The sequence below is a fragment of the Cajanus cajan genome, chromosome 1 (assembly GCF_000230855.2).
Source record: "Cajanus cajan strain Asha chromosome 1, NIPB_CcT2T_4, whole genome shotgun sequence".
Taxonomy (NCBI): Eukaryota; Viridiplantae; Streptophyta; class Magnoliopsida; order Fabales; family Fabaceae; genus Cajanus; species Cajanus cajan.
In genome coordinates this window covers 90,099,083-90,111,266 of record NC_138517.1, presented here as the reverse complement: position 1 = coordinate 90,111,266, position 12,184 = coordinate 90,099,083, and the positions used below count along the sequence as shown (strand labels likewise).

The window sequence follows — 12,184 nt, the reverse complement described above, 5'->3', positions numbered from 1 at the left end:
TAACTAATTACTTTCATATATTAGATTAATTTACTTCTATTTAAACACGCAAAAATGGATGCTTTATATTTATTTGAAAGAGCCACTGCCAATATAAGCTACTGAATTATCAATTTGTTTGTGATAATTTTAAAAACAAACCATCAATTCAGTATTTAAAGCATCATCCTCTTTCCTAAATAACCCTCTAATTAATAAAATTGTATAATTATTCTTTAAAGTATTGAATATCTATCCATTTAATCACTCAGTTAATATATTTTACTAACATTGAAGAACTAATTTAAAGAATTTTTCAATAGTTGAGAAACTATATAACATAATTTCTAATATTTTAAGGCCTGTTTATATAATTTCAATAGTTTAAGACTGTTTAGAAAAAAGATGGTACTTTAGGGACTAAATTCATGGGTTACTCTAATTTCAATCTGTTTAGTAACTATCACCATACACTGTTACAAAAGACTTGCGGATGAAAATAATACTACATGATAATATCCGTTCTCATACGAATAAACGGGGCAATGTGCAACAATACAACAATCGAGCAATACAAACTATACAATCAAGAAAGAGTATTCCATCAACCCCCAAATGCTGGCTTTTCTCTTCTAGATCATCTCTTTCTACTGTCTTTCGAAGATCATTCAGCTGCCAAAGTTAAAAACAAACTGTTTTAAGTTGACATGAAATATGATATAGCATCTGCAATTATGACAACTGACAAGTACCACGATAACAAGAGTTGATCATATTGGTAATAGATTTCCTCTGAAAAGAGTAAATCATATTGAAAACCACCCCCCTCTAGTGACTGCAAATTTTTTATTTTTGGTATTTTGGTCATTGCAGTAAGACTACTTTTTTGCTCGTCACTATAAAATTTTTGCTTCTTGAGTAACTATGAAATCAAATTAGAAGATAAGATTACGGAAACCATTCAAAACAAACCATTAATCTTCTGAGAATTAGCAATTACCATTTCTACAGACAGTCGGCGTTTGGCGATCCACAGTCCAACACATTGACTTGACCAGAGATTTTTGCCTTACAAGTTGGACACATGAATCCAACAGAATCTGGTTGTATTTCAGAATTAACAGCATCATGGTTAAATTCTATTCCACACCATACGCACACAGTTGTAAGCTGATTTCTGGCACCAATATTTAGCATAGCTTCTTGTGATTCAAGCTGAACTGAGGATGCATGTGTCCCTCCCATCACTGTGTTATTTGCCAATTCAATTGGTACATCAGGCAGAGGAGAATCTTGCACCCTTGCAAAATCATACTCAACAGTATCTATTTCATCAAACCTCAATTCATGGAAACCCTTCACATTATCGTGTTCATGGGCAACACTGCAAAATTGTTTTCCTCCCTGTCAATGAGAAACAACAAATTTTCAAGGTAAAGTTCAGTACTACCAACCAGTTGAGATGCATCATGGCTGGGTCGTAGCTAATTGCTCATAAGAGAATATAACTTTATTTAAAGTTAATGGTGCTATATTCCAATAATTATAATTAGCTTTTAGTAAGAGTTTAACTGAAGAAAGAGCAAAAAAAAACCAGAAATATACTAGACAAAGGTTGTTTCAAGTGCACAAGCACATAGTCATCACCTAACAATTAAAACACCTCAAATCTCCAGCACACGCTAAATTTAAGAAAAGCAAAGGACATGGCAGGGCTTTTGACAGGGCGAGTAAGATATGCAAACATTTTTAATCCTGGCAAGACTAAAGGCAGGTTATAGGTATGCTTCCTTCATTTCCCCCAAAACAAACTTTCCCAAATTAAAGAAATTTGTTATTTTTCTCTTTGGAAGATACATGATATGATACGATAAAAAGACGAATAATCAATTAAAATCTACATGGAAAGCCACAATTAGATTCTTAAATAATGGACTTGTTACTCAATCAACAATTAATAAATAATATAATTCATGTATTCTTTAAAGGACACATGCTGGAAGAACAAATGATTGACAGATGCATAGAGTAACAATAGCAGGTTAAAGTGAAATAGTTAAGGATAAAAAACTAGTGTTACATAGAAGCATTAACAAGCGTGCGAAAACCATGCTAAAGGATCACTATGGAAAATACAGCAATGGTTCAATACAAAATAAAACCAGAATACATTCAGAGACACAGATGAAGATACGCACAGTAGTCCACATGCCATGCATGTACATGCACATACAGATGGCCTAAAATCAATCACTTTTTAAAAGGACCTTGATATATTAAGATCTAAGACTATTCCCTCAGTTTTTCAACATATATGGAACCCTGAAAATAAAGGCATCCCCATGGATTATGCCTTATACCTTATCTGAGCTGCTGAATGCAGGCAAACAATCCAAAGATTGTTCTGTGGATACAGAGGGGTTAAAAACCCTAGAATGTGGTACATTTTCTTGAGAAGCTGGCATTACCATCTCTTGGACATTAGTGCTAACAGTAACAGGTACATCCTTCAAGCCAAGTAAACTGAATTCCAACTCACTCTTCTTACTAATGTCTTCATCAAGTTTAAGTTGACTCTTAGTATTAGTACATACACTCTTTTCAGATTCTTGTCCTATGTGATGTTCAGATTTAGGGTGTAACTGGTTTTGAGAAGCACCATCCAAATCAATCTCAGACTGATCAAGTTCCTCAATAGTCAATGCCACATCATCTTTTACCATAGAAGTCTCAAATGCATTAACATCTTGCTTATTTACGGATAACAAACCCATGTTATCTAGAAAAGTAACCATCTTTACATCAATCACATGGTTATCATCATCAATTTCTTCTAATTTTTCATCCAAATCACGAGCCACATTTTTTCCGGTCAAGCTATCTTCCATTTGCAGTTCACTGATAGGAGATTCAGAGTTTCCGTCTTGATCTAAATACTCAACAGCAACATCTGAAGCAGAAATCCTATTCAGTTTAGCAGAACTATGGGGTTCCGTGACAGTATCCTCCATAATAGAGTTTTGAGCAATTTCAATGAGGGCATCCATCTTAGATATCCTTAAAGGCACATATTCCCTGACTGGAGACTTGTCCATCCTCTGGACATTTGCCTGACCTGGCGAATCCTCAACTTTCCTCACATAATTCCTAACATGGATCCCCACGTGACCGTTGTAGCGACGCCTTTCCAGAAACACCTTATGGCAGAATTGGCACTCAAACTTCCCATCCTTAATTATAACTCCATCTCCAACAGACGAACCGAGCCGGTACCGCCTTGTTGTCCTCTGGTGAAAAGACAACAGGTGCTTCAAGTACGCATCCTTCTCGTCAAAGCTCATGCTGCACTTGCGACATTCAAACAGGTCATGAATCTGCACATCCGCAAGATTTTCAAACCCCAACAAGGCAACCTCCTTCACTCGCTCATTAGCAGCAGACAAACCAGACACATCTGAGTTAACAGCAACGATCTGCATCTGATCTTGAAGCTCCTGGGTAACACTTGCAGACTGCAGCACAAGCAAACACAGCCCTCCATAAATCTCCACAATAACATTTAACAAACAGATTTGAGTCATCTAAGTGAGAGTATTTGGATATGTATTTAACATAATAAAGTACAATGATAACTATTAAGAGTGTGTTCGGAAAAGATTTTTTTCCCGACCCAACTTTCAGCTGTTTCTATGAAGAAAAAAAAAGCTATTTGTGAAATAAGTCATTTAATTGGAACAACCGAAATTTGTAATGAATCCGGAAATTAGAAGCTTATGATATTTCCTAACAACTTTTTTTTCTCCTAAAATTGATTTTCTACATAAAAGCTGATTTGTTTTTTATGTATCTAAATAAAATTAAACATTTCAAAATTGATTTTCAACAAACTAACTCAAACAAAAACTCATTCCCACTATAATCGATTATACTCTATTATTAAAGTAATTTAATTTCATAGCTTTTTTGAACACACCCTAATTAGCAAGAATGTAGGCAATTTTTATATATTTGATTTTGTAATTAACGATTGCAAGCACATTGAATCGTGGAACGAGCACAGAGACATGCGTACTTACATTTTGAGCAGGCACTCTCTGTTCTGGCACTACAATTTCACTCCCACGAGTAATCTGCATGTGTGCATCACCGTGACCCAAAAGAGACTGCAAATAGGAAGACACCTCTTTGCAGGACACAAAATGCTGTCCACCGGGGCTGCACTCAAAATCAAATACATAAGCCCTAGGAAAGCAAAAAAGAGCAAAGGAGGATGATGAGAAGAAAACCTAATGTATCTACGGCAATAGATCCAGGCGCGACCATCCTTCCTCTTCAAGCCGAGAAGAAGCTTCCAGCGAATGGGCAAGACGTGGCCGAAATCAGCGGCGTCGACGATCCTCCGCTTCTTCCTGCGGCTACCCCACTGGCCGGGCAAGTCACGGAGAAAGGCTAAGAGGTCCTCTTCGTTGCGCAAGCCGTCGGTGCGTCTCTTGAGCTCCTGGGCGAAGGGGTCTTGGGCTTGGGCCAACTGGGAGAGATCGATTCCTCCACGGTAGCAGTCATCTAAGTGGACTTTGAGTTTGGGCTTTCTCCCTCGCTTCCGCTTGATCCGGGGAGGGGGACCGGAGGGCGGGGCCAGCTGGACTTGCTCGAACTTCGGGTCCTCTCGGATCAGCTCTTTCAGGTACTCGATGATCAGCCTGTTCTGGGCGTTTTCCGGGTGGAGGGGAGGGAGGCTGGGCGCCGGCAGGAGCCCCGAGAGGCGGCGGCGGCGGGCGCTCGGCGAGTAGGTCTGACGGCGGGAGCCTGCGCTCTCGTTGAAGAGGGCGGGGTCGACTTTGGGAGGGAGGGCGGAGGCGGAGGCGGAGGGAATGAGAGACGAGAGAGAGAGGGCGAGGAGCTCTGAATGTGAGAGTGTGGTGGAATCTATGCACGCAAGAGACTCTGACTTCAACGCTGCCTCCATCTTCTTCACCATAAGCACCCACTCTTGTCCTCCTTTTTTCACACTTCCCCCTCCCTTATTCCTTCAAATATACTTTTTCTTTTCTAACTATAATTATCTTCTAACTTTCTCATTTAATTATTCTTTTTATATTTATTAACCCCTTTAATAGTTCTATTTTAATAAGACAATAAGTTATTAAAATCATATTTCAACTCTAACTCTTACCTTTTACAAAAAACACAGTTAACCATTAGATTAATATATTTTAATATATAAATACAAATCGTAATATTTTTTTTTAACATAAGTTAAAGTTACACATATTGTCAAAGTGTATTATAATATATTATTATTTTTCGTAATATTTTACAATTATATAACCCATGATCTAAGTTATATATATTATAATTTGCATTGATGTATCAAAGAACGTGTACTTATTATTATTAAATAAACAATATTTATATATATTATTACTATTCTAAATTTTAATATTAATCCTAGGTAAAATATTTTAATAATTTTTATACATCATCATGTCTTATCCTCAACACATAACATTTGTGCCTCCATTATATAACATTATATCATAGTAATAATTTCATTTGTTTATACCACAACATTTTCATGTCACTCATCAATATCATGTCAACAAAAATTGTTAAAATTTTAATAAGGATTGATAACAATACTAAAATCGTACGTACGATACTTGATAACTAATTATGCTATGGTTATATAATTTTAATCTCCCAAAATTATTATTTATATTCAAGTTATTTTACATGCATATATACATATATTTTTATTGTTTTTGACTTCATTTTCTCCTCGAAATTAAAGTTTCACTCTGATATATTATGTGGGCATTTAATAAATAAGTTTTTAAGGCGAATTACGGAAGCAGAAGTCTATTTTTAATTGAAAAACAGCACCTAAGTATAAGTTTGGTCCAAACGTAAGACCCGGGTCAAGCTTTTGTCGTATCCCTCGTATTTATAATAAAATTACTATTTAGTATTCAGTGGGTAGATAAACGGATGAAGGCTAAAAAAGTAGAATAAAAAATTTAAATGCAAGTTTGACATCTCCATGAGAATCAGTTTCGTACTACATTCCATATAATATAATCAATGAAAGTAGCCAGATTAGAAGCTTTATTTTGTGCAAATATCCTAGGACTGGCTGTTTGGAAAGAAGTCGCATGCAGACTATAAAGGATAAAAATGGATCCACCTTTGAAACATCTCAAAGCATCGTTCATGGAAGTACTCTGTGGGAGAGTGACCTGCTCCCTGCTCAGAGATGTCCATTTTAGTATCACTCACATTCACATACAAATATAACTCACAGTTAAACACATCATTCTCTTACCTTCAAAGTTGCATAGGTCAACCGGTATCCTGTATTAGAATATATAACTTTATACCTACATATGTAACACAACCAAAACCATTCACAAGTCCACCATAAAATTAAATTACTTTTCAAATGCATGAAATAGTATACAATGTTTTTTCTGTATTAATTGTTTTTATAATCACTCACCCTGCAACTTGACCATCGACAAACCATGGCGTCCAAGAAGTATCAATGGTAAGATTCAGGTTTCTCAACCATTTTTCAGTTGATATGTGAGGAATAACCATGTCAAGGTCGCCACTACAAAGTACAAACCTTAGTCAAGTTAAAATCACTTACGCTAAATTAGTCTTTCAAATTACTAGACACCACAGTCAATTTAGCCTTTAAATTTACAAAAATATTATTTTAGTTCTTAAAATTGCCAAATTTGTAGTCCTTATTTTTGCAACTTCAAGAACTATAACTACCATTATTTTAAAAAGTTAACTTGACCGGTGCTGGTAATTTTAGTGACTAATTTGGTGTATTACACGTAACACGACAGTTTGTGAAAGATGAATAGGGTTCCGTACCCGTAAACTAATATTTGTAAACCTGAGTTGGTAAGATTCTTCTGATAAGGAATTACATTTCGAATGTCGTAATTGTATGCGTATTTGACGACTAGGTTGCATCTATACCATCGTTGACCACCCTGGTTTTCATGACGAAGGAAAAATAATTGGAATATGAGAAAAAACATATGTGACATTAACAAAGGACTACTAACATAACATGCACATACCTCGCGAACATATAGGGCTTCCTGAACGGTCTTATTGTTTGCCCATATGTCCGAAAGTATATAAACAAAGTTCTGCAAAACCAACATTGAAATATTTTAAGTAAGAAAAATTTATGAGAAAATAAGCTATATATGCAGAAATAGCATACAACATTTCTATACTTTCATCCCATCACAGACATCATGTATGGTAAACTTTGACAGTTGTAATAGACAACGTATAATGGCCATGACCATTCAACCCAACTCATATTTGTAATGAGGAATGTATACCATTATATTATATATGAAGGGCAACTATATATATAGTCATAGATGTTAACCTTGCACCACCAGTCCTTAAATTTATGTTTTGGAGATGGATGGGGGAAACGCCTGGCTTCTTTGAGAGCTCTTTGAGCCGATTCATCATCTGGTTTTGGTGATATTAGAGCACAATTAGATTCCAGAACATTGTCTTCATAAATATCACCAACGCACTACATTTATGAATATCCAAATACTTATGTTACTTTAAAATGTTATGAGAAAAAAGAATGTACACGACATGTTATCCTGAATATTTAAACTTCAGTAGCCATTAATCAATACCTGAGATATTGGTAGAAGTGCTTCCACACATTTTGCATTTGAGGGGTCTACTTCATAGTACCAACCATTGCAATTTTCTTTGGCTGCCTGTGAAAGAGAGTGCACTGTGAGCCACCGAATTTTACTTTCAATTGTAAACTTTACAACAAAGCTACAGTAACAGGGTTTATATATTCCTATTGGTCCTTAAATTTATAAAAAAAGAATTATCATGTTTGTCCTTCTAGTTCTAGTGTCTCAGGCTGACCAGGCTAAAAGACATATATATGTAATACAAATTTTATAAATTAAAGGACTAACTCGTATACATAAATAATTTAAAGGATTAAAATGTGAGTGATAGGAATATTTCCAACGACTAAGTTGTCAATAAAGCTGTTGTAATGCATTAAAACATTGATATAACTAGTACACAAATACCTCGTAAAGCTTGTCTGATATGAGTGCCATGTTGTGGGCATAGGGTACTTTTGAATTTCCCTCTAATGATGTATTAATATGGGGGGAGCCACTTAGGAATCCCTGAATACATGTTTAAGAAAATAAGAAAATACGTGATCTCTTGAAGATCCGAATGTGATGCATAGTGACTAAAGAAATCCATGCATCACTTACTATTAGGTTTATAAATGGCTGATGTTCAGCTGCATTACCTGCATTTGCCACAACCATTAGTCTTCTAAATTAAAGTCATGGTCTTAAAAATGGTAAACTCGAGGTCTCGGTAATAGCTTCCAAAATTTATTTATATATACTACAACGATATCTACAAATCACCTACTAAAGAAAGATTATAGGTAAGAATGAAACTAAGGAACTTTTTGTTGGCGTTGCTCAGTCCTATCCTATCATTTGAACCAACCTTTGAGTCAAACTTACCATCTAATATATACTGTGAAATGATTGGCGCAAATATTCCACTGTATGAATCCGTGGCAATATAGATCCTATTCGAGATATACTCTGGGTGTTCAATCAGCCACTGCATTTGAATTTAAGTTACATACACGTTGCTCATCATTTTAGTTAAGAACTTGAGATAATGTAACTATCAACTAGCTAGTATATATTATCTAGAATAAAATGTTACCTTCCTTAAGAATTTGTAAGTCTGTCTAGCTGATATAGTATCTGACATAAGGTAACCTTGTGGGGTTGTAGCATACGAGAAGCCAGTGCCAACAGGAACGTCAGGAAATATTATGCTTGCTGTCTACAAAATTTCTCATAAATTGGGCAAACATGGTTACAAGTTGATAAGAAAATTTTAATGGAGGAAAATGGAGTAATAATGTAAGTTTTTCACCTTTGTCCAGGCGTGTGACTTCAAGATTATTTGTGGTATACCCCCAGAATACTCTGTCCCATTGAAAGCCAGAGGACCTTAAGTTGGAGAAACAAACAGGATTAAAACTAAAAATTAAAATAAAGAGCTAAAATTCTAATTTAGACATAAAGAACTAAAAATAATAATTCTTACTCCATGATTGAAAAGAGTAGCACATATATTAAAACATACCAACTTGGTAGAATAGTGCATTTAAACCAGAGCATCCAGGACCTCCAACCAAGTAAAGGAGAAGAGGATCAATGCGTGGCTTTCCTGTTGACTCAACAAAATAGTAGAACAGCTCCGATTCCTCCACACTTACATATCTTTATCACAACAAATTATGTAACTTAGCATATCTGTTATTTATTAGAAAGGAAAGGGAACTTCATGTGCAAATTAAGTATCCATAAAATAAAATCACAAAGCCGAAGGAAAGGGAAAAATTTAGGGCATGCCCGTTTTCAATTTTCATTTTCACTGAAAATGAAATTTTGGGGGTGAAAATGCGTTTAGTTGTTATTTTAGAAAAAAAAAATTTAACATTTTTAAAATCAGTCTAAATTTGAAAAACGAAATATTATCGTTTTCAGATTTTCAAAGAAAATGAAACTAAAACTGAAAATGTCAAATTATCAATTAGAACAAAGACTAATTCTGCACTATACATAATTTTATCATAATGCAACATGGTATAGATAGACCCTGTGAGTCTGTGACCAATATGTTAGAGAACAACTAATTACGGAAGAACAAGATCTAAGAATAAATCAAGGTGTTAGCGAGAATGCTAATTAAATTGCTTAAATGACACAAATTCGAAGAACTGTTACAAATCAAATGTGAAAAAATTATCATAGATTATGATTATTATTTTTTAAGATAAGTTGTATTGATTATATTTACATTTATTTTGTTTGTAAAACATAAAATGCAATTACATAAAATGCAATGCTAATTGCATTTTTATTTATTTATTTTAATAAATAATGTAATAATGTTAATATTGTTGAATGATATATATATAAATTATAAATATATTATTATAAATAAGTAAACCAAACACATTTTCATTATTTTCATTTTTTAAAATTAGAAAATAAAAAATTAAATCAAACTTGTTTTCTAATTTTCAAAAATAAAAAATAAAAATAATTTTTAAAAATGAAAATAGAAAATATTTTATAAAATCAAACAGCTGTAGAAAACAAAATAAATACCACCACTAACCACGTTATCATTTACAGAATTAAATTTAAATTCACAATTTTGCAATCTAGGTTTTGATCAATAGTAAAGTTATAATAAAGTGATTTATATTCGCATGTCCTTATGAAAAATATGATGATGTTAGTTACGAATGCTTCTAGTTCAACTTAAAAGTAACATCTTTTACTTTTGGCTTAATTATACTTGGCCCTCGTAATTTAGTGTAGGAGCAATTTTAATCCTCATAATTTGAATTGCTTAATTTTGGTCCATAAATTTAAATAATAGATAATTTTAGTCCCACAAACAATTTACCATCCAAAATTTAACAGACGTTAATATATGAATTTTTTTTTTTCGTTTTGGATCTGAGCATGGTGTAAAACTGGATCCAGAACGGCCCGTTCTCCTTTCAGAATGGCCCGTTCTCCTTGCAGCACTTGCAGAATGGGTCATTCTCATTTTAGAACGGCCCGTTCCGGATGCAAAAATACATCCATGACGAAGGGATCAAAACGGGCCGTTCTGCTTGGACGTTCCAGTTTCAAAATTAACAAACTACGTGTGCAAGCAGAACGATTCATTCTGCTTGAAGAACGGTCGTTCCAGTTGCAACATTAACACACAACCTGAACTACAAACAGAAAAGAAATTAAATAATATATAATTAATGTTTATTTAGCATAAAATTCATATATTAACGTCTGTTAAATTTTGGATGATAAATTCTTTGTGGGACTAAAATTATCTATTATTTAAATTTATGGACCAAAATTAAGCAATTCAAATTATGAGGACCAAAATTACTCCTACACTAGATTAGGAGGACCAAAAGTGCAATTAAGCCTTTACTTTTACTCAAAGTATGGATTTTTTTTTATTATTTTTTTCTAAACAAAGACAACATTTTTAAGAGACGATCATAGCAAAGTTGTGCAGAGATGTTATGTAACCATAGAGCATCCTCTCACACTCCAGAGTCAAAGTATGGATTGAAAGCAACATTTAAATAGAAAGTGTTTTATTAAAATTGATATATTTGAATTGGGTTACTGATGAATGGTGTTAATTAATTAAAGCGATGATGATCATGTACAAGAGTGATGAGTATAGCAAGAGCAAGCTACATACCCAGTCTCGAGCTTGAATGGCAACGGACCCTGAAAGCCAGGTAAGGTTTTGACGATGTTGCCACTGCGTGCATTGCCAGAAAGAAACAATAGAAGCAGCAACAACTGTAGGAAGCACATGATGATGAACTTGTTCATGGAACTCACCAGCACACCCATTCTTGTGTTCTTATTTTTCAGCTCCCACAGCTACCCTACTCATAATAATTCAAATTAAGGCTTAATTAATTATTAAGTTTATTTATATGACATGACATAATATTGTAGTTTGGTCAGGAATATAGCTAGCTTGCATTTCTTTTAATTTTGCAGTGAAGTTCGGTTGCTTGAAAGTTTACATCTCCCATTCAACTAACTAGTCAGTGTCCGTGTGAAAACAATTAGCTATATGTATATGCATGCGTTGTTCTTGTTCATCACGTCTCCACCTCAGCATTTGATTTATGCAATCCAAGTCATATTTGAAACAAAAGTGTGGAATTTTCTCTCCTATACTTCAATGTTCTTTCAATCCAATTACTTCAAACTGCTGTACAAAATATATATGCATCATTGGGTTAATTATGAAGACCAATTATGTTCTTTCAATAATCCGAGAGCTCGAGTGTTGATCTATTATTATTTTAATATTCTCACGTATATTTTAACGTAAAATTTATTTTGTTAATTAAACATATATTTTAATTATCCTTAATAGTTTAAATTGATTTTATTAAAATATAAAAAAAAAAACATTATGAATATTTTGTACCGACTGTTCATATTGAATAATTTATTATATAAATTATAATCATCACTCAATTAATGCAACTATACTTCCTAATAAAAACAATTTGCTACTTTTTCTT

General features: G+C 33.9%; 2 protein-coding genes across 2 annotated transcripts; both read right to left on the bottom strand.

Annotated features, from left to right (window-relative positions):
• Positions 1-391: 391 nt before the first annotated feature.
• On the bottom strand, positions 392-5,017 carry LOC109804747 (uncharacterized). Its single transcript, XM_020366584.3, has 5 exons — positions 4,266-5,017; positions 4,056-4,194; positions 2,340-3,491; positions 980-1,383; positions 392-651 (listed from the first exon to the last, which is right to left on the bottom strand). Exons 1-4 carry the CDS (start codon positions 4,955-4,957, stop codon positions 985-987), a joined length of 2,382 nt encoding a protein of 793 aa, XP_020222173.1. The 5' UTR covers positions 4,958-5,017; the 3' UTR covers positions 392-651; positions 980-984.
• A 951-nt stretch (positions 5,018-5,968) lies between these two features.
• LOC109804951 (serine carboxypeptidase-like 17) lies at positions 5,969-11,495 on the bottom strand. Its single transcript, XM_020366876.3, has 14 exons — positions 11,338-11,495; positions 9,187-9,323; positions 8,974-9,050; positions 8,758-8,880; positions 8,547-8,649; positions 8,283-8,320; positions 8,088-8,189; positions 7,668-7,754; positions 7,400-7,555; positions 7,077-7,148; positions 6,865-6,986; positions 6,476-6,589; positions 6,302-6,356; positions 5,969-6,222 (listed from the first exon to the last, which is right to left on the bottom strand). Exons 1-14 carry the CDS (start codon positions 11,493-11,495, stop codon positions 6,139-6,141), a joined length of 1,428 nt encoding a protein of 475 aa, XP_020222465.3. The 3' UTR covers positions 5,969-6,138.
• Between the last annotated feature and the right edge of the window lie 689 nt (positions 11,496-12,184).